Here is a 23129-nt window from a genome sequence, read left to right as displayed (position 1 = left end):
TCTCGATGAGGTTTTAGATTTAATTTAATTTATTTTAGTTTTAATTTAATGTTGTTATTTTTAACTTTTAATTCAGATATAAAAAATGTTTATTTGTATACCGTTGGCTTCCTATTAAATATAATAACCAAGTATGAAATAGAAATACAATTGTTATTTTTTCCCTGCGAGAGAGAAAGAGTGAGAGCGTCTGCTTATTTTTTCTGGAAAAACTTTTTGCCACAATTTTGAAATTGTTTTATAGATATAGCACCTACACCCTATTGACAAACAAAATGTCGTCTCTTGGACCGCTTTGCTTTAATGGTGAAGGAAAATGTGAGGAAAGCAGACGGGTTCCCAACAAGTCACACCCAATCGTGTAACAGTGTGACTCGTTGGGAATCTATGGATTTTTTTCCCATCTAGTCACACCCACAGTAAAGTGTGACTCGTTGGGAATAGGCTAGTTGACACTTTTTTTAAGTAGGTCTTAAATGGTTAATATTTGTCCTATTAGATCAAAAAAATTAACACTATATTTTTTTGCGCCCTAAAAACCGTAAAACTTTAATTTAAAAATATATTTTTCTTAGACAGGTGAAAACACTGTCGGCCATGTTTGGCCGATAGATTGTCTGTGCTCTGACGTCATGCATTTGTAAACAACAGCATAACCTCCCAAAGTTTAAAAAACATGACTTCTATGCTAGTTTACATGAAAAATATAGTAATTATCGTTATTGTATCATCCGAGAATGTAAAAACGCATCGATAAAGACCACAGGAAAGTAGTGGATTAGAGTGCCCAGTGAAATAAATATACGTAACACGCGAAGACTTGCTTAAAAGGATCCTATATCACTAACGACTGCAACCCAAATTTATTTTTGCAAAGATCACTTTGTTGTAAGTCTTACTTAATAACTTATTCAATTTATAAAGAGAAAACGATAATTTTTTACGTTTACTATGAGTTTTTAGAAATATATAAAAACTAGCTTATGCTCGTGACTTCCCCCGCGTGGACTTCATAAATTTCAAACCCACATTTAACCCACTCAGGGGTGGAATTTCAAAAAATCCTTTCCTCGTGGATACCTTCTCTTTACCTACAAAGAACACACCCACCAAATTTCATGTATCTAGGACCAGCTGTTTAGATGTTTAGGCTGTGCGTTGATGTAAGTCAGTCAGGACTTGAAATTTTATATATATGGATACTACGTTAGTCAATAGGGATGACATTTCTTTGTTTACATATTTAATGACGTCACATCATGGCTGACAGCGTTTTCTGAGTTTCAAATAAAAATAAAAACTGTATTTTTTTAAATTGGATTTATATATCCATCCTGCGTTTTTAATAATTGTTATTGTTATATTTCTTTGTCTTAAGCAAAATACTATAATAAATAATCATTTATTGGACGAAATTAGATATGAGTCAAGTAGCCTATTCTTATTGATAAAAAAGTTGCAACTAGTAACAATGTGACTCGATGGGAGAAAAAACGTTGAGTTCCCACTTCCCAACGAGTCACGGTGTGACACGATTAGGTGATGATGATAGACAAATTATTATTATTAATCAATCAATTTATTAATTCTTTACCTGCTTTATGATATTATTAAGAAAAGGGAAGATCATGCCTGAGATTTCCTCAACAAGGGTCCCGTTGGCACCCTTCGGGTATAGGATCCTAAAAGTAGGAAAAATAAGTACAAATGTATACAGTTCATCAGTAAGTTTATTGGTGTCATGTACATCGAGCGAATGTTGTTTGATGACGCGCGCGTAGTACTGCGCCGAGGCGCGGGGCCGCCGCGCGCGCTGCGGGTCCGCGAAGTCCACGGCGTACAGACCGAATTTAGATCTACAGAAAAAACATAAACATTTTTCATAAACAGTATTTTAGAAATAACAATTAAAAAAGCTTAGTCAAGTGCGGGTCGGACTCATACAAAAGAGATTGCCCATTTTCTTAGGAGCTTTGGGCCCCCCAAAATAATGGTTATGTCACCATGGTTTAATTTGATTTTGTAGACAAATAATTACCTTTTACATTCTGCAAAAGATTTCTACCCTGGGTATAAAGATTCACCCTGGTTATAGAGAAATCTTTTTTTTAATGTTGCTGATATTGAGGTTATATTTAATTAATTTATTACTTCTTCAAAATAAATGGATGTTTACGATTCTTACTATAATTGTATATATTTTCAATGAGAGGGTGAAAGAAAAGTACCTAGTAATAAAACATATAATCGTAAAAAACTAAAACATTTAAATAAAAATTTAAGTTATAATACAACGCCACAAAAGAGGGCCTTCACGGGCGATCTCCTTTCATGATTCTAGGTCAATGGGAAGTACCCTATTAGCCTAGTTTGAATCTCTTGACGGATCTTGACAGTTATTACAGACAGACAGATAGACTGACAACGAAATTTTCCTATAAACGTTCCTTTTTTCTCTGGAAATACGGAACCTTGGCAGAGATAAAGGAAAAATCTGCATTTTGACCCTGACCTTCGACCTCCGATTAGAAGGTGGACGTCCTAACTACTAGACTATCACAGCTATGTTAAGTGATTGATATAGACTATAAGTGGTACCTAAAAATAACTATATTTTTATAATAATTACCGATATCCGTCGCTCCATTCGTAATTGTCGATCATAGTCCACGCTGTATATCCTACAATTTTCACTCCATCTTCTTTAATTGACCAAAGTACCTGAAATAAAGTGCTAACTGTAAATCAAAAAACTACTCCATGAAACTTGATTTTCGGACTAGATATTATATTCCTTGGTAACAGCTTCGAACTCTTTGAGCTATGACGGTTACTCTAGTTCTTCTACGGATCTCCTCATTCCCGATTTTATCACGAAGAGAAACTCCGAGCATTCATCGCCCGCTAAGTGACTGAGCAACCTTATGAGGTCCATAGATAAATAAATAAACATCCTATACATATATACACGCTGAAATTGTAATGGTTGTTTTCCCGAGGCGAAACGATTTTATCATGGTATTACAATCGATTTGTATATACTAAAAAATATTAGAGTCAAAAATGGCAAATTTACAATCGAGAAAAACAAAACTCGAATGAAACCTCGAACCTTTAGTAATACTGCGTGCGTCCAGGTTAGTTTATATGCCGTATCACTACACACGAGAGTTTATTTTCCTCTAAACTTTTTAACTTTATTGGCAGCACGGTTTGGTACCTACCTACTATTCACGTTATGCCCAGTGAATTACTATTGTTTCTCACACTTATGAGTTGATGATTGTTAAAATTATTTTTGGTTCTATAAAGACATACCTGTTCTAAATGATCTCTATAAAAGTTGACGCGATCCTGGTCGTTCAGATCTGTGCCGTATCCAGCGACACCGTTCTCCAGAATGAAGATATCTATGTCACCATACTGCTGTTTCACCCAGGACAGTTGGAGACGCAAGGCTCTGGGGTATGACTGGAAAAGAAGATCATTATTAGGTACCCTCAGAAAGTTCTTTTGAGTAAGCAGCAGTAGGTATCAATTCGTCATTATAAAATTAATTTATTAGGGTTTGGTACCTCCAAAAAAAGGAACTCTTCCAGGTCACTTCGCTGTCTGTCTGTCTGTCTGTCTGTCATGTCCTGTGTAAATAGGTCGATGTAAGTTTGTATTAAAATCCGTCATTTTTCAAGTTATTTCCATGAAAATAATTGGCATTTGGGTTTTCCGTCACAAATAAAGAAATACGTGTTTCAAGATTTTTGGAAATTCCACCCCCATGCCGATTTTTTAAATTTCACCCGAGCGAAGCCTTACAGGCCTTAAGCTACGGCCACATCTGCGCGTCATGATCGCAGGATGCGGGAGCATACATGACGCGTAGGTACACTACATGTTGTAGGTACCTGGTACATGGCACCATTAAATATCGTGGGAGACTAACGTCACGCGGCTGACGTTCCTGCTTCGTAGTTGTTTCGTTGGGTTTGAACAGACTTGTGACGTTAAAAAAATTGTAATACGTACGAAAAACCACTGAGTTGCCCCAGGCTTCCAATCGGGACGGACTGACAGTATGACGTCGAGATCCGGAGCACCAGTCAAAGGCCAGGGTCCGACTTCCTCGCCTGCCTTCGCCCTGCGAGCAGTGCGAGCCGTATAGAAGTTGAAACCGAAGAAGTCGTACGTTCCTGAAAAGATTTAAAACACAAACTTTATTAAAGGTCTCTAATCTCTATACAAATATATTGACCTTAAGAATATTTTCCTTTTTTAGGGTTCCGTAGCCGAATGGCAAAAACGGAACCCTTATAGATTCGTCATGTCTGTCTGTCCGTCTGTCCATCTCTCCGTCCGTATGTCACAGCCACTTTTTTCCGAAACTATAAGAGCTATACTGTTGAAACTTGGTGAGTAGATGTATTCTGTGAACCGCATTAAGATTTTTACACAAAAATAGAAAAAAAACCATAAATTTTGGGGTTCCCCATAATTAGAACTGAAACTCAAAAATTTTTTTTTTCATCAAACCCATACGTATGGGATATCCATGAATAGGTCTTCAAAAATGATATTGAGATTTCTAATATAATTTTTTTTAAACTGAATAGTTTGCGCGAGAGACACTTCTAAAATGTGTGTCCCCCTGCTGCTTATTGCCGTATGTTCTCTGCTAGCATCTTCGCTGAAGTACTGTAGAACATCATAAATTCGTATCAATCTAACCTCTAACTAGTTCTTTCTCTTCCTGAGTGAACGGGGGTAACTTCGACACCGTATATCCTTGCTGCCTGCTCTTCTCTGCTATCTTCCTCTCCAATGCAGGAGGCCATCCACCATCCTTTGAGAATATGGGATGAGTGTGTACTCCACCCTAAAATTCAAGTTTTTTAATCAGAAGAAGGAATAACTAAGGAGAACAAACTCCAACAACGCCCCCTGTCAATGTAATTGAAGTGCCAAGAGAGCCTTGTCGCACTGTAAAGTACTAGGTTATTCCTTTTTTTTTTGTGAAATGCGAGGAATTTACATACCCAAAGTTGTTGAGCGAGATCTGCTGATTCCTGCTCATTTTCGTCGTCTGGTTCGAACCACATTAACTGATTGGTTAGAGAAACTTTACCTGAAACAAAAACATTACTTACACATTAATTAAAACTCATAAAAGGTGATGCATAAAATAATTTTACTCAATTAAACTTTTACAAGTCTGAGTGGAAATGGAAGTACAAGTGGAATCGTCAGATGCATCTACCACTGGTTCGAAATGCCTTTCCTACCGAGAAGAACCAGCAAAAAACTCGGCGGTTGCGCTTTTTGCGAAGATTTGATATACAATATTATGCCATGTTTAAAAAAGTATTTGCAGTCCCGCGCGTTGCTGGAACGAGCTGCAGCTCAAATCCACGCTCTTTTACCATAATATTCGATACTCATCTTATGAAGATACCAATATTGTAAGTGGTGGGCAAAACAGAATCTGTAGGGAACTATATTTTTATAATTTTATTTGTGTTGTGTATGTATTTAAAATTAATCTGTAGGGAATTTCCATATTCTAGCAGTGCGTATTAAGAAACGAGGAAACAAATTGCTTTATTTATTTTATTTTTATTTTATTTGTCAAAGAACCACCCACAGAATTATACACTTAAAATTACATAAAAAGTTTTTGAGTTTTATAGGTCTCGTGTAACTCAATTCACGGACAGTTACAGCGAGCAATAAAAAACAAGTCGTACATTAAATTGCTTGCTTGCTTTGTAAATTGTAGGTCCTGTTTGATAAGGTTAGTTCAATTTTAAGTAGTAAATCGATACCTTATCAACTGAATCCGTCTAAAGTTGAGTACCGACTACCGATGGGTTTGACTATTGTCCACCACGCTGGCCAACTGCAATTTAGCAGACTTCACACACCTTTGAGTACATTATGAAAATTATCAGACGTGCCAGTGCCCATTAATAAAATTAATTGCTTAAAACGCGCATAACTCCGAAACATAAATTGATTATACCTTGATATTTTTGCCTGAATTCTTCATCATAAATTCTCCACGCTTTGGCATGTGCCAGGACAGCATTCTTACTGCACATTAAGCTTCCAAAGTCTGGGCTAACAATCCCAGGAGCATGCATACCAGAGCCATAGCTAACTTGGCAAAAGACTATGGGTTCGTTTATGGTTAACCAGGTCTTGACTCGGTCACCGTAAAGGGTAAATGCGACCCGTGCGTACTCCGCGAACCAGTCTGCTATTAGTGGGTTGGTCCAGCCACCTAAAAAAAAACATCATCATCATCATCATCATCATCATCATCATCATCATCTCACTACAGAGCACAGGTCTCCTCTCAGAGTGAGAAGGGTTTTGGCCATCGTCTACCACGCTGGCCAAATGCGGATTGGCAGACTTCACACACCTTTAAGAACATTATGGAGAACTCTCAGGCATGCAGGTTTCCTCACGATGTTTTCCTTCACCGTTAAAGCAAGTGATATTTTAATTACTTAAAAACGCACATAACTCCGAAAAGTTAGAGGTGCGTGCCCGGGATCGAACCCCCGACCTCCAATTGGAAGGCGGACGTCCTAACCACTAGGCTACCACAGCTTCTACAATGAATCTCCTGAAAATACAATTTCTTACAATTATTCATCTTTCGTCACCCAAAGGAAACTGACATAGTACCTATATGATCTAGAAACTTTCTCTACAACATTTATGTTACTTTTATCTATATCCATCCCTCTACATCTATCTATATCTGTATTCAATCCAGCGATATATACCTAATTCTATATGTCTGTATCACACAAACCAGAATTTAGAGTTCTGTGATCTATATTTATTATTATCTATCGCTCTATATTATCTCTCTTTGCATAGATTTATGTTTATCTATCCTAAAAATTAGATATTATGGCAACGAAAATTACCGCAAAGATTTTTAGTTTGGGCTTAGTTAGTATTTTTATCTGAAAAGTATAATAATATCAACTTGCCTAAATTTTGTAAGGATTGCGGCAGATCCCAGTGGTACAAAGTGACCACAGGTTCGATTCCCTTCTTCAAGAGTGCATCAATGAGGTTACTGTAATACTCCTTGCCATCTTCACTGACGTAGTTTGAGAAACCATTCGGCAATAACCTCGTCCAGGCTATGGAAAATCTGAAATAGGAAAACGATTAATTTAATAGCAATATAAACCTGTACATCATCATCATCATGATCAACCCATCGCCGGCTCTCTACCAGAGCACGGGTCTCCTGTCAGAGTGAAAAAGGTTTGGCCATAGTCTACGACGCTGGCCATGTGCGGATTGGTAGACTTCACACACCTTTGAGAACATTATGGAGAACTCTCAGGCATGCAGGTTTCCTCACGATGTTTTCCTTCACCGTTAGAGCAAGTGATATTTAATTACTTAAAACGCACATAACTCCGAAAAGTTAGAGGTGCGTGCCCTGGATCGAACCCCCGACCTCCGACTAGGAGGCGGACGTCTTAATCAATAAACTATCACCGCAATCATGTTATCATATTATCCATGATTCTCGGTCAACGAGAAGTACCCTGTAGGTTTTCTTGACAGACACGACGGACAGACAGACAGACAGACAAACAGACAGACAACGAAGTGATACTATGAGGGTTCCTTTTTTCCTTTTGAGGTACAGAACTCTAAAAAGAGGTGAAAGTGAAAGTGAAAGGTGAATTTTACCTGTAAAAGTGGAGTCCAAGTTCAGAGGCGATTTCAACGTCCCTCTGCCACTGGTGGTAGCTGTCGCAGGCCACGTCGCCGGTGGAGCGGTCGATGATGGCCTCGGGGTGGTCGTGGGTGAACACGTCCCAGATGCTCTCCGATTTATCTGTGGCACAGACAAAACAGCTCGCACTTAGTCGGTGCACAGCCGTGCACTGCGTGCAATCAAGTGCAGTATAACCATTTTTAGGGTTCCGTAGTAAACAAGGAACCCTTATAGTTTCGCCATGCTCGTCCGTCTGTCTGTCCGTCCGTCCGTCCTCGGTTAATCTCACAGACTATTAGTGCTAGAAATCTGTAATTTGGCATGGATATAATACAAAGTGGTGAAATAAAATTGTGATAAATATTTTTTAGGGTAGCTCCCCTACATGTAAAGCGGGGATGAATTTTTTTTTTCTCGTCTACCCCATAGTATGGGTTCCGTTTTTCCTTTTAAGGTACAGAACCCTAAAAACGCACAAAAACTATAAATTTTATAACAGTACAAGATGCACTTGAACCTAGTAAGTAAGAAGGTAGGTATGTGATTACGTAGACAATCAAATGTTCATCATGATCAACCCATGACCGGCTCACTACAGAGCCTTTTAGAATGAGACGGGTTTTGGCCATAGTCTACCACGATGGCCAAGTGCGGATTTGTAGACTTCACACGACCTTTGAGAACATTATGGGGAACTCTCAGTCATGCAGGTTTCCTCACGATGTTTTCATTCACCATTAAAGCAAAATATAATATTTAATTGCTTAAAACGCACATAGCTCCGAATAGTTGGAGCTGCGTGCCCGGGATCGAACCCCGACTTCCAACTGGGAGGCGGACGTCTTAACCACTAGGCTATCACCGCTTTTCAATAAAATCTTATCAATACTATATCCAACAGGGTGTGTGTAACAAAAACCGGCCAAGTGCGAGTCAGGCTCGAGCACCGAGGGTTCCGTACTACAGCCCTTTCATATGATGCCCCACTTAATATACTTAGTTATCTTACTTCAAAAACTGAAAATACTAATTGACACATTTTAACATGACCACAATTTAATTATTTTTGTGTGATATAACCAAGATATAACCACAAATTCACGGTTTTCAGATTTTTCCCCGAATGTCTCCTATAAGTCCTACCTACCTGCCAAATTTCATGATTCTAGGTCAACGGGAAGTACCCTGTAGGTTTCTTGACAGACAGACAAACAACAAAGTGGTCCTATAAGGGTTCCGTTTTTCCTTTTGAGGTACGGAACCCTAAAAATACAGTTATCTATGCTAAGATATGAAATTGCCAGGTGTGTTTAATACATTTAACAACGCGAAAGATCTTGACAAACAAGATAAAATTAATAACTGATATAATTCTTAGATCCTCAACCAAATAACATTTTCAGGAGGAAGCGATGTTTTTAGGGTAACATTTCGGTATATGATTGCCTTCTTATTTCTAATCTGAACTTGTTGGCATAGATGGTTCCTCTGGTACATACTGCAAATGTTCATCAATCAATCAATCAGTCTGTTTGCGTCCATTGCTGGACGCGCCTTCCCAAGAGCGCGCCACCACACGCGATCCTCTGCCTTCCTCATCCACCCACTTCCCGCTACCTTCTTAAGGTCGTCAGTCCAGCGGGTTGGAGGTCGTCCCACACTGCGTTTGCCGGTCTTCACTTCAGAACACGTCTGCCCCAGCGGCCATCGGTTCTGTAAATGTTCATGGGCAGCGGTAATCACTTAACATCAGGTGACCCGTCTGCAAGTTTGCTCGCAATTTTCATTTAAAAAAACCTCTTTAACAGACCTGTAAATACAAATGTTGGTTTGTTGGTTTGTCCTTCAAGCACGTGGCAACGGTGCAACGGATTGACGTGATTTTTTGTATGGGTAGGTATATAATATTATAAAGACCTGGAGAGTGACATGGGCTACTTTTTATGTCCAGCAGTGGACAGTGGACATTCTTACCACTGACATTCCAAGCTCCTTCGACCTGGTAGGCAGCCGTTGCGGCTCCAAACTTGAAGCCTGGTGGAAAATTCCGGTTGCAGCATGCTACAACCACTAAAGCACTGAAAAATCAAAATATTTAGCTTCAAAATTTAATTCTACAGTAGGTATGCTTATTAGAACGTTAGCAAAAACTAAGACTGTTGATAGTAGGTATTGATGATTTTTTACTGATAAGATAACATAAAAAATTCGGCCAAGTGCGAGTCAGACTCGCGCACCGAGGGTTACGTATACCTACTTTGATATTTATTTCGACATTTTCCACGATAAATTAAGAATTACTATTAGAATGTCCAGCGGCTCCCTGCGACTCGTCTGATGTCGTCCGTCCACCTAGTGGGGAGTCTTCCACCGCTGCGTCTTCCGGTGCGAGGTCGCCATTCTAGCACCTTGGGACCCCAACGTCTATCGGTTGTACGAACTATGTGCCCTGCCCATTGCCACTTCAGCTTCGCAACCCGTTGAGCTATGTCGGTTACTCTAGTTCTCCTACGGATCTCCTCATTTCTGATTTGATCACGTAGAGAAACTCCAAGCATCAAGCGTCAAGCGCGTCAAGAGCGCAAGACCGTGGCGTGTGGAAGTCCCTACAAGAGACCTATGTCCAGCAGTGGACGTCTATTGGTTGATGATGATGATGATGATGATGATTAGATTGTACAGGTTAAGCCCTTTTATATGATACCTCACTTGGTATAGTTATATTACTTTGAAAATTGATAAAAAAACTATTAAAAAACCCGATTTCCAAAACCACTACAAAGTAAAAATAACTTCTGTTTCTAGTTTCTACACGTAGTAGGTATGTATGTATGAAGTCGGGCGAGCATAAAATAAACTAGAAATCAAAGCGTGTAGCTCGTCCCACTTCATACACCGCACAGCCCCCGCGATAACCCGGTGCGAGAGAGCGCCGATGACGTGCGGGTGTGCGGGACGTCCCCCCCGCCTCAACCCCTGATTTCCATCTCGTACTGTCGCGTACTTACTATAGAATTAAGAAATATTGGCAGGTAGCAATGTCAAGAACATTTTATAGGCAAAAATCCGAAAACAACCGTGAATTTATAGTTACATCACAAAAAAAAATTAAAAGCGTTATTTTTTGTCCGATGGTAGGGAACCCTTCGTGTGGTGGCTGACTCGCACTTAACCAGTTTTTTATAATAATTACTTAGTATTAAGATTTTATTATTTCGAGAAAAATTCTAAAATGAAAATTCACTAACCTGAACACGAGTGACTTTGGCAACCACATACCGTCTACTACACTGATACTGTCAACGAGTCGGTATGACAATCACAACATAATTATCTACAATGATTATAAATTACTATAATTACTCTCTTATTCAGCCTGTAGGGTAATATAATTATGATTGTTTAACACACGTCATAGCTCTGAAAAGTTAGAGGTGTGTGATCAAACCACTATCACCAATAGATGCTACACACCCATGATACCGGTAACAAGTTTCTATAATTCTTCAGCTTTACATCTTTATTAGTTCTAAAAAGTCTTGTTATGATCAAGCTTAGCTGTTCTTCCAGACGCGTAGGTCTTGAGATAAACGTAGACAAAACGAAAGTTATGTTTAACGGACACGTTATCTCAAGACCCGTCACGGTCGGAAATGTCAGCATCGATGTTGTTCAAGAATATAACTACCTCGGACAGATTATACAACTCAATAGAAACAACTTCGATAAGGAAGCTGACAGAAGAATTCAGCTGGGTACCTGGGCAGCATTTTCAAAGCTACGACGGGTCTTCGAATCGTCGATACCGCAAAGCTTTAAGATTACCTAAACCTGTGATGACGTATCGAGCGGAAACGTGGGCACTGACAGATGGCTTCGTCAACTAACTAAAATTCCCTCAGCGCGCTATGTTGGGTATCACTCTCAGGGATGAAAACCGGAACGAGGAAATTCGCAGAAGAACAAAAGCGACCGACATAGCTCAAAGGATTAGCAAGCTGCAGTGGCAATGGTCAGGTCATGTCTGTCGCAGAACCGAAGGCCGAGACCGCGTAACGGCAAGTGCAGTGTGGGACGACCCACCCCGCTGAACTGATGAGGTGAAGAAGGTGGTGGGGAGCGGATGGATGAGGAAGGTGGGGGACCGTGTTTGGTGGCGCGCTCTTGGATAGGCCTGTGTCCTGCAGTGGACGCAAACATGCTGATGGATTGGATTGGAAGTGTTATTATAATTAAAATAAATAAAAACACGACTTCCCTGCCAAGTTGAATTTTTTGCCAGTGTCACTCGGGATGATGTGGGATTCTAACGATACCCCACACCTCCAAATCTGTTCTGGTATTTAGTACTTATGGTTGAATAAAGAAACTCACATGTGTGAACCCTGAAAACATTTCACTTTTTGGGCAGTCTTGTAAAAATAGGGTAAAATAATTAGTACAAAGGTTTAATACAATTCATCAGTAAGTTTATTGGTGTCATGTACATCGAGCGAATGTTGTTTGATGACGCGCGCGTAGTACTGCGCCGAGGCGCGGGGCCGCCGCGCGCGCTGCGGGTCCGCGAAGTCCACGGCGTACAGACCGAATTTAGATCTACGGAAAAACAAAAAAAAACCTTACTTAGTACTTAATCATAATATCTTAGTACACAATCCATCGCCCACTGAGTTTGAGAAGGTCTCCTCTCAAAATGAGAAGGGTCAAATGCCACCGAGAAAATGATGGAGAAATTTCAGGCATATAAGTTTCCTTCAACGTTATATAAAGTGATATTTAATTACCTAAAACGCATACAAATTGAATCTTTGAGTCCCTAAATTCCTCGATTTCCCCACCAGGCTATTACCGCTTTAGGAGCACCTCAATAAATCTTATTTACAAACTAATGCCGACATGAATTTCAATGCGATTGGCAAACCATATTTTATATACTACATTAGAAACCTTCTCAATATTGTGTAGCGGGTGCGTCAGCAAGGCAGCTCTCTTCTACGTTTCTGTGGAGGGCGCGGACATCCAGCTGCGCCCAATATGTGCCGGAGTACATACGTGGTATTCACAGACGATGTCCCTACACTCGCCGGACACCTACGCGAGGTAGAGGAAGACGTACTGTTGTCTCTATTCACCGACGACTAACTGTCTCGCACGAAGCTCTTATGATGAGAAGACCCCATTGCAAATGTTAATAATACTGTACAAAGTTTTGTTGATGAACTATACGCGAACGCAAGGGTAACGAACGAAGATAATTTTTATAAGTTTATTTACCTATAGCCGTCGCTCCATTCGTAATTATCGATCATGCTCCACGCTGTATATCCTACAACTTTCACACCATCCTCCTTTATTGACAACAATACCTGAAACAAAATAAAGTAAGTACACAAACTAAATCGGAAATTTACTTATTTAGAAAAATGATTCCAATGTGTCTATTTCAATAATATACATATTGGAAACATTTTTTTTGATAGAAAAGGAAATCCATAACAAATCTACTTTGAAATTCATTAGTTTTTGGTTAAACTATGTGCTCCGCCCATTATGCTGCACCTGTCGATGGATTTTTGATTTTAAGTAGGGAAACTCCAAGCATCGGTCACCCCAGTGACTCTGAGTTTTCATAAGAGGTCCATAGTTAGCAAAAATGTCTCAGAGCCGTATGCACGGGCCGTATGTCATCACTATGGCAACACACACATCCGAAGATCTGTTTGAAGACGTTAACCTCTATAAAGACATACCTGTTCTAAATGGTCTCTATAAAAGTTGACGCGATCCTGGTCGTTCAGATCTGCGTCATATCCAACGAAACCATTCTCCAGAATGAAGATGTCTATGTCTCCGTACTGCTGCTTTACCCAGGAAAGCTGGAGACGCAACGCTCTGGGGTATGACTGAAATATAAGGTTAGAAGACTATTTGAAGGGCCTCCACACGTGATCAATTGGGATGATGACTATGTCAAAAATAAATTTAAATTTCATAGGAACTATTAAATAGAGGGTCTTCCGAAATTCGTATAATTCACGTCCGCTGTTAGTTTGAATTAGTCCGCTATAATTTTGCTAACCTTTTTAAATTAACGATTTAACAAAAAAAAAAACCGGCCAAGTGCGAGTCAGGCTCGCGCAATGAGGGTTCCGTACTACAGTCGTATTTTTTCGACATTTTGCACGATAATTAAAAAACTATGATACATAAAAATAAATAAAAATCTGTTTTAGAATGTACAGGTGAAGACCTTTCATATGATACCCCATTTTATATAGTCACTCACTTCGAAAGTTGAAAATACTAATTATTAGTTCATGACCACAATTTAATTCTTTTTGTGTGATCTAAGCCTAATTTTACGGTTTTTAGATTTTTCCCCAAATGTCAGCTATAAGATCTACCTACCTGCCAAATTTTATGATTCTAGGTCAACGGGAAGTACCCTGTAGGTTTCTTGACAGACAGACGGACAGACAGACAGACAGACAACAAAGTGATCCTATAAGGGTTCCGTTTTTCCTTTTGAGGTACGGAACCCTAAAAGAACGTCAAACGTTTATGGCGTCAGATTTATGTATTTTATATGCAAGCTCCCTTACTTAACAAGCGTTTTGACGTTTAATAAAAAGTCGTTGATTTGATTAGTAAGTATAGTCATCATGCCTATTCCTGGCTACGGCCGTGGCTCGGCCTATCTACTTTGCCTTCTTCTACGGTGTTATGTCTAATAGAACACTTTGGAAGGGAATGCAGAAGGCCTATGTCAAAAGACACAGGGGATTCACAACGGCTACCGACTGATGTTGCTTGTTGGTAAAATAATAATTTTTAAACGAACGCGGGGCCGATTCCCTTGTACACAATCTCTAAACTAAACTAAATTAACAGGTTTAAATCTAGTGCTATCCTTTTCTGCAAGCAACTTTATGAAAGGGATTGCAATAGATTTAGACGTGCCATTTTAGTTTAGTTTAGAGATTGTGTACAACGGAATTAGCCACAATATAAAGGCTTAATTAATTTATTTAATAGGTACGTACAAAAAACAACTGACTGGCCTGAGGCTTCCAATCGGGACGGACTGACATAACAACGTCAAGGTCCGGAGCACCAATAAAAGGCCAGGGCCCGACTTTCTCGCCGGCCTGCGCCTTGCGAGCAGTGCGAGCCGTGTAGAAGTTGAGACCGAAGAAATCGTACGTTCCTGAAAAGAGTAAAAACATACAACTTTACCAAGGCAAGGGACCAAAAGCTTGTAGATAAGATATTTATAATAAGCTTCCAGAAGACATATTGGAGATGTCTCTCAACAAGCTCAAATTTTTCATAAAACGTAAACTAATTGAAAAATCCTATTACAATGTAAAGGATTATTTAAATGATAAGCAAGCTTGGGAATGAGTTGCTTAACGGCTATGTGATAGTTCTAATAAGTTTGTAAATAATAATTTTGTAAAGTGGTGATGATAAAAATAATACCCGGCTGAGTTTGTTGTGGGCTCTTCTCAAACCTGGGCGTGTTTGGAACCCTCGTAGCTTTGGTTTTAAGTACGTATTAATTATCACCACTATATTATATCATCTTACAAATAAAAATTTATGACAATCAGGAAGCGTAAAATTTTACCAATTCTGAGTAAATAATTTGAGTTTGAGTTTGATGGATAGACTCCGCAAGTGCATTGTGGAGTTAGACAAACAAAGCGCGTGCCAGTTGGCTGCGTTTCTATTGGTTATTAAAATTGTATGAATGAATTTCTATGTAACTAGTCACATCTGCCGTCCACGATAGAAGTTTAAATAACAACTAGCTTATTCCCGCGACTTGCGATGCCTACGTCATAATACCTATCTGCATGCCGAATTTCAGCTCGATCCGTCCAGTAGTTTAAGCTGTGCGTTGATAGATCAGTCAGTCAGTCAGTCGGTCAGTCAGTCAGTCACCTTTTCCTTTTATATATGTAGATGAAAGATGAATAGGTAGTTACCAACGTGGATGGGAGGGTAGCTTTAATCTGAAATTTAAACTTAGAAGAAAAAAGAGTAGGTATATTGTTCCTTATTGCTGAGCCTTCTCTGCTAGCTTCACTAAAGTACTAAGTAGAACATCATATATTCGTATCAATCTGACCTCCAACTAGTTCCTTCTCTTCCTGAGTGAACGGGGGTAACTTCGACCCCGTATATCCTTGCTGCCTGCTCTTCTCTGCTAACTTCTTCTCCAATTCAGGAGGCCATCCACCATCCTTTGAGAATATGGGATGAGTGTATACTCCACTCTGAAATTCAGATTTTTCATCAGAAGAAAAACTAACTTCTGAGTTTTGGCACTTGAGTTAGCCTGAATTATTGTAACTAGAATACATCACTCCAGATATTAACCAACATCTAGGTGTTACACTCATTTTGTTCTCTCTCACTTCCTCTTTTTAGGTCATATATCTCATTGCTGCTGCGAAGGATCGTGACCCAATAACAATTGTGATACCTAATCATACGTTGGGCTCCCAGATCAACTAAGAGGACGATTTCTATCAGATATCACTAGGACCAACCAACTGGGCTTAACCTACCACGGAGAGATACGGAGCTCTGAAAAATCATTTTTTTCATTATGAAATTTACATACCCAAAGTTGCTGGACGAGATCTGTCGCCTCCTGCTCATTTTCGTCCTCTGGTTCGAACCAGAATAACAAATTTGCTAGAGAAACTTTACCTGAAAACAAAATACTATTACTCATAGTTTCTAACCTAGTAGTAAAAATTTGATGATGCCATCTAAGATTAAGTCTGCTAAGGGCACGAGTGTACCAGGCTGTCAGCCAGCAGAGAGAAGTGGCGAATGCTCGTGAGGCGTTTAACACCTGCCCTCAAAGACGTTGCTTCGTGATGACTACGACTGCTCTGCCAAGAGTGCCACGACGAAGAAGAAGAAGATTTAAGATTAAAGAAAGAGCACACCAGCCAAAAGATGCCTATTCAGTCTTCTATTGAAGGTAGTATCAAAATGAGGAATTGGCCACCACGCTGGCCAACTGCGGATTAGCAGACTTCATACACGGTTGAGAAAACAGTGGAGAACCTTTCGGGGGTGCAGGTCTTTCCCTCTCTCAATGTTTTTCTAACTATGAAAGAAAGTGATGAGTAACTCCAAAACACACTTAAATTGATCATACCTTGATATTTTTGTCTGAATTCTTCATCATAAATTCTCCACGCTTTGGCATGTGCCAGAACAGCATTCTTACTGCACATTAAGCTTCCAAAGTCTGGGCTAACAATCCCAGGAGCGTGTATACCAGTGCTATAGCTAACTTGGCAATAGACTATGGGTTCGTTTATGGTCAACCAGGTCTTGACTCGGTCACCGTAAAGGGAAAATGCGACCCGTGCGTACTCCCCGAACCAGTTTGCTATTAGAGGATTTGTCCAGCCCCCTGAAAATGGGTAGGTACATTGTTTCTTAGTTATAAGATGTGACGTGTGGCACAATTTAAGATATAAACATTTTTCTTTCTTTCTTTGCATAGACTTAATATGTTTCTTTGAGTTATTCATCCTTCGTCGCCCACACTTGCCAAATGAAACTGACTAACAGTGTACCTTCTTCAAACCACTGGGTTTAGAAACTTGATATTTGCATGTAGGTTTTTTCTATAACATAGACATAAGCACAAAATAATTATATAAACCTAAGTCATAAGGGAGAGCGAAAAGTTATTGATATCGGTTTTTTTTTTTTTTTTTTTTTTTATCTGAGAAATGTTATAATCTACCTGCCTAAATTTTGCAAGGATTGCGGCAGATCGAAGTGGTACAGAGTGACCACAGGTTCGATTCCCTTCTCCAAGAGTGCATCAATGAGATTACTGTAGTACTCCTTGCCATCTTCACTGACGTAGTTTGAAAAGCCATTCGGCAATAACCTCGTCCAGGCTATGGAAAATCTGAAATGAGAAACAAAATATTTTTTTAATCAATTTTTGCTATCGCGATTATTTTAGTTTTGTCTCCGGTAATTAAAAATGGTGTGCCTGGTTTGCTGGTTTTTCTGGGTAGGAAACGCATTCCGAACCAGTGGTAAGTAGATGCATTTGATGATTCAAAAATTCTTGTAAAAGTTAATTTAAAAAATAAATTGCAATTTAAATTCCATACATTCAAGTAAGTATAATAAGGTGTAGGTATTACCTTACAATATTTTTGTACCTGATCTGATGACCCACATTAGGTAATGATGTCCTACGATACGTTCAAGAATCTTTGTCAACAATCTACAGGGGTGTGTTCGGGATTATATATTGTCAGAAACGTTATAGATAGGTTAAATCCATGATGACGATTGACGCATCCCACTCATTGTTCCAATCGGTTACAATGCAAATGTGCTATGTACTGTTAAGAGTGTGAACTCTATTGTAAGTCGTAATGGACCGATCAGCGATGTGGGCACACGTGGCAAAAATAGTGGGGTGTGTCTTCGTGGTTTTTTTTTTTTAAGAATGTTAAAATTACTAACATTCCCCTTCCCTCTCCAACTAAGCGTGAAGCTTGTGCTAGGAGTAGGTATGACAATAGTGCAACGGGCGGGGTTTGAACCGTCGACCTTTCGGTTTTCAGCCCACTCCTTTACCAGTTGAGCTATTGAACTATCAATAATAGGTACCTTTACGCGCTTGTGCACGACATTAGCATTACGAGCAATGTAAATCCTGTTGCCTAGGACATAGAGCTCACTCGCCATATTTTATAAATACCGCGCGGCAGCGACGCGGCGCGGGGAGCGAGAAGAAATTCGTGTCAAACCTCAGTATAATTTTAAACTTTAATTTTTTTAAATCCCTGACCACAATCACACCGGATGGAAAATGATGCTGTGGCCTAAGATGGGACGCGTTTACGTAGAACATGTGTATTGACTCTTTTTAGGGTTCCGTACCTCAAAAAAATGAATTCTAGTATCGCTTCGTTGTTCTGTCTGTCTGTCTGTTGTGCCTGTCAAGAAACCTATAGGGTACTTCCCGTTGACCTAGAATCATGTTTGGCAGGTGACGACATAAGGATGAAAACTCGCCCAATGTCTTGCAGTGTGGTGACAAAAAGGTGAATATTACCTGTAAAAGTGGAGTCCAAGTTCGGAGGCGATTTCAACATCCCTCTGCCACTGGTGGTAGCTGTCGCAGGCCACGTCGCCGGTGGAGCGGTCGATGATGGCCTCGGGGTGGTCGTGGGTGAACACGTCCCAGATGCTCTCCGATTTATCTGTGGAATAGACAAAACAATCAAATACTAAACGTGTTTTGTGCTCATCATCATCATGATCAACCCGTCGCCAGCTCACTACTAAGCACGGGTCTCCTCTCAGAATGAGAAGGGTTTGGCCATAGTTTACCACGCTGGCCAAGTGCGGATTGGCAAACCTCACACATCTTTGAGTTAAGAACATTATAGAGAACCGTTAAAGAAGTATTTATTAAATTGTTTTACACGCACAACTCTTTACTCTATGCAACTCTCCGGAAAGTTAGAGTACTACCTACTTACCTATTTTGTGTTATTTTTGACATTTTGTCCATACATAATTGCGAAAAGAGCTGTTATCGAGTCAACCGGGGACCCGAGAGCTGGCAGCTACCTTGGTCAAAGAATTAGTTTGGCCATCCAAAGGGGTAATGCTGCCAGCATCTTGGGTACAATGCCTCGCTGCGGTGGTCTCGATGAGGTTTCAGATTTAATTTAATTTATTTTAGTTTTAATTTAATGTTTTTTTTTTTTTAGATTTAAGTTTATTAATAGTTTATTAGTCATTTATTTTCTTCATTGAATCGCCACAAATGTAGGTTATTAGGTTCCTACTTACTTATCTAGGTTTATATTTAGACATGAAGAAGCAAAGAGCTACTATGCATATAATTATAGTATTGGTCTATGATAATTATATTATCTTTTAATGTGGTTACGCAGACAATAGAATCTTGTCACTTATCACATGTAACTATTAGGTATAACCAAAATACAGTTTGTATTTCAATAGATGTGACCTAAGTGTATTTGTACTTATTTAAATAGAAATAGGTAAGTAAATACCTTATCTTGTCAAACAAGATAAAATCGTCTAACCAACCACCACAGTGCTTTCAGGAAAAAATGCTGTCTGTCTGTCTGTGTGTCTGTCGGTCTGTCAAGAAACCTACAGGGTACTTCCCGTTGACCTAGAATCATGAAATTTGGCAGGTAGGGTCTGCCCTGGATGCCCTGGAATCTCAAGGTGCTAGAATGACAAATTCATTCGTACCGGAAATCACAGTACTTATATAAACCCTTAGTGGACAAACCGACATAATACGAGTTGTAGATCGATAGTAGACCCTTAGTTCACTAGATGGACAGTCAATATCATACGAGTCGTAAAGATACAAATGGCACAAGAGCATGGAGTACAGAAACCCATTGAAGAGACCTATGTCCAGCAGTGGACAGTGGACATTCTTACCACTGACATTCCAAGCTCCTTCGACCTGGTAGGCAGCTGTAGCGGCTCCAAACTTGAAGCCAGGTGGAAAGTTCTGCTTGCAACATGCTACACCCACTAAAGCACTGAAAAAACAAAATATCTAACTAATTATACAAATCAATAATATAACCCCTATCATTATTATAGACTAGTAAGTCCTTGGACGATTTAAGTCTGATGCCCGCGACTTCGTCCGCGTGGATTTATGTTTTCTGGGTGAAGTATCTTTGAATTTCCGGGATAAACCTAAGTGACAGTGCATAATCAATATATTTTTGAAAATTTATTGTACGTCCATAAAAACATAAATAAGTTCAAGAAAAAAAGTGACTGTCATAATGTAAATACTAGAAATAAAAATAAGCTTGTAATGCCCACCTCCAGGCTAAGTAAAGTAAGCAATTCATTTATTGGAAAATCTATAAGATTTTATAATAAGCTTCCAGAAGAGATATTGGAGATGTCTCTCAACAAGTTCAAAGTTTTCATAAAACGTAAACTAATCGAAAAATCCTATTACAATGTAAAGGATTATTTAAATGATAAGCAAGCTGAGTTGCTTAACGGATTGTGATAGTTCTAATAAGTTTCAATAATTTTGTAAAGTGGTGATAATAAAAAGAATACCCGGCTGAGTTTGTTGTGGGCTCTTCTCAGACCTAGGCGCGTTTGGAACCCTCGTAGCTTTAGTTTTAAGTTTGCGTAATAATTATCACCACTAATCTTAGAAATCCAACATCTGACCATCAAAAAGAGTTATTAATTACCTATTTTGAATAAATCATTTGACTTTTTTTTGACTTTTTTTACATTAAATCCTTTCAACTATCTCTATGCCAAAAATCAAATCGATTGGTTGCTTAGTTAGGTCGTGAAGGAAGGACAAACCAACAAACACACTTTCGCATTTATAATATTAAGTAAGTATAGATAAAAAGGGTGCCCGAACTTGAGCGAGCAAGAATACGAAACCAACAAAATAATGACCCATACCTGCTTAATATTATTATTGCGAAAGTGTGTCTGTCTGTCCATCTGTCTCTCGGTCTACATAATATTTCAAACACTGAAAACTGGATCAAAATACTAGGTACTTATTTACTAACTAGCTTATGGTCGCGACTTCGTCCGCGTAGACTACATAAATTTCAAACCCCTATTTCACCCCCTTAGGGGTTGAATTTTCAAAAATCCTTTCTTAGCGGATGCCTACGTCATAATAGCTATCTGCATGCCAAATTTCAGCCTGATCTATCCAGTAGTTTGAGCTGTGCGTTGATAGATCAGTCAGTCAGTCAGTCACCTTTTTTCCTTTTATATATCTAGATTATTTCTATGGCTTATCTCATTACGGACAATCTTATAGTTACATTTACGTTTTGCTGCCTCGACGGTACAAACAGTAGGTACAAAGTTTCAACTCATTCGGATAATAATTGATCTGAACGCTGTAAACAACGAACCAACATTAACATTTTTATTTTATTACTAGCTGCCCCGGCGATTTCAGGATTTTTTTTTCTCTCCGTAAGAACCATCCCCGTACTTCAAGGAATATTATGAAAAAAGAATTAGCGAAATCGGTTCAGCCGTTCTCGAGATTTGCGATCAGCAACACATTCAGCAATTCATTTTTATATATAGAAAACTGGCCAAGTGCGAGTCAGGCTCGCGCAATGAGGGTTCCGTACCACAGTCGTATTTTTTCGACATTTTGCACGATAATTCAAAAACTATGATGCATAAAAATAAATAAAAATCTGTTTTTGAATGTACAGGTGAAGACCTTTCATATGATACCCCACTTGATATAGTCACTCACTTCGAAAGTTGAAAATATTAATTACTAGCTTATGCTCGCGACTTCGTCCGCGTGGACTACAAAATTTCAAAACCCTATTTCACCCCCTTAGGAGTTGAATTTTAAAAATCCTTTCTTAGCGGATGCCTACGTCATAATAGCTATCTGCATGCCAAATTTCAGCCCGATCCGTCCAGTAGTTTGAGCTGTGCGTTGATAGATCAGTGAGTCAGTCAGTCAGTCATTCAGTCAGTCAGTCAGTCAGTCAGTCACCTTTTCCTTTTATATATATAGATTAGTTCATGACCATATTTTTTTTTTGTGTGATCTAACCCTAAATTCACGATTTTTAGATTTTTCCCCAAATGTCAACTATAAGATCTACCTACCTACAAAATTTCATAATTCTAGGTCAACGGGAAGTACCCTGTAGGTTTCTTGACAGACAGACAGACGACAAAGTGATCCTATAAGGGTTCCGTGTTTCCTTTTGGGGTACGAAACCCTAAAAAGAAGATTTCGAGAAAAATGTGAAATAAAAATTCACTAACCTGAACACGAGTATCTTTGGCAACCACATACCGTCTACTGCACTGGTACTGTCACAGTATGACGATCATAATTCAATTCAATTCATAACTACTATACAGGGTGTAACCAGAACGCTAGCAAATACTTCGCGTTAAGTATTGTTATACTACCTAAACACAATCCAATACCAATAACTATGTATTCATCATTTTGTAGTTTTACTGATTTAGTTTTTTTCAGACCCGCAATGTTCGAGCTCCAACAGTATCCTGAATATGATGGCGGGAAAGCTGGATACGCCAATTCTCCAGCATTTCATTCAAGTTCTCGTCCGGTAAATACGCAGAGTGTTGACCGGACGAGGGCTTGAAAGTGATCCCAAGATCTTATTGTTTGCGCCCTATTATGATAGCTGCTGTAAAAATAAAATAATAATAAAAGGATAATACTAATATAGTTTTTAAGCATTATACTAACAAAATATACTAACATAGTTTTTTAAGCATTATCTGTACTAACAAAATATGG

General features: G+C 39.1%; 2 protein-coding genes across 2 annotated transcripts; both read right to left on the bottom strand.

The window, feature by feature from the left end:
- Positions 1 to 480: 480 nt before the first annotated feature.
- Positions 481 to 11087, bottom strand: LOC117983924 (myrosinase 1-like). The gene is made up of 12 exons (XM_069499703.1): positions 10999 to 11087; positions 9725 to 9828; positions 7723 to 7870; positions 7002 to 7168; positions 6014 to 6274; positions 5031 to 5119; positions 4723 to 4870; positions 4024 to 4187; positions 3319 to 3471; positions 2630 to 2721; positions 1706 to 1856; positions 481 to 492 (listed from the first exon to the last, which is right to left on the bottom strand). Exons 1-12 carry the CDS (start codon positions 11025 to 11027, stop codon positions 481 to 483), a joined length of 1518 nt encoding a protein of 505 aa, XP_069355804.1. The 5' UTR covers positions 11028 to 11087.
- Positions 11088 to 12198: 1111 nt separating this feature from the next.
- On the bottom strand, positions 12199 to 22652 carry LOC138402572 (myrosinase 1-like). Its single transcript, XM_069499702.1, has 11 exons — positions 22622 to 22652; positions 20249 to 20352; positions 18870 to 19017; positions 17536 to 17702; positions 16932 to 17192; positions 16383 to 16471; positions 15885 to 16032; positions 14794 to 14957; positions 13501 to 13653; positions 13025 to 13116; positions 12199 to 12346 (listed from the first exon to the last, which is right to left on the bottom strand). The coding sequence occupies exons 1-11, from the start codon at positions 22648 to 22650 to the stop codon at positions 12199 to 12201; spliced, it is 1503 nt and encodes a 500-aa protein (XP_069355803.1). The 5' UTR covers positions 22651 to 22652.
- Between the last annotated feature and the right edge of the window lie 477 nt (positions 22653 to 23129).

Source organism: Maniola hyperantus, chromosome 7 (assembly GCF_902806685.2).
Source record: "Maniola hyperantus chromosome 7, iAphHyp1.2, whole genome shotgun sequence".
NCBI lineage: Eukaryota > Metazoa > Arthropoda > Insecta > Lepidoptera > Nymphalidae > Maniola > Maniola hyperantus.
The sequence above is the reverse complement of the archived record's forward strand: the minus strand, read 5'-3'. Positions and strand labels throughout refer to the sequence as shown.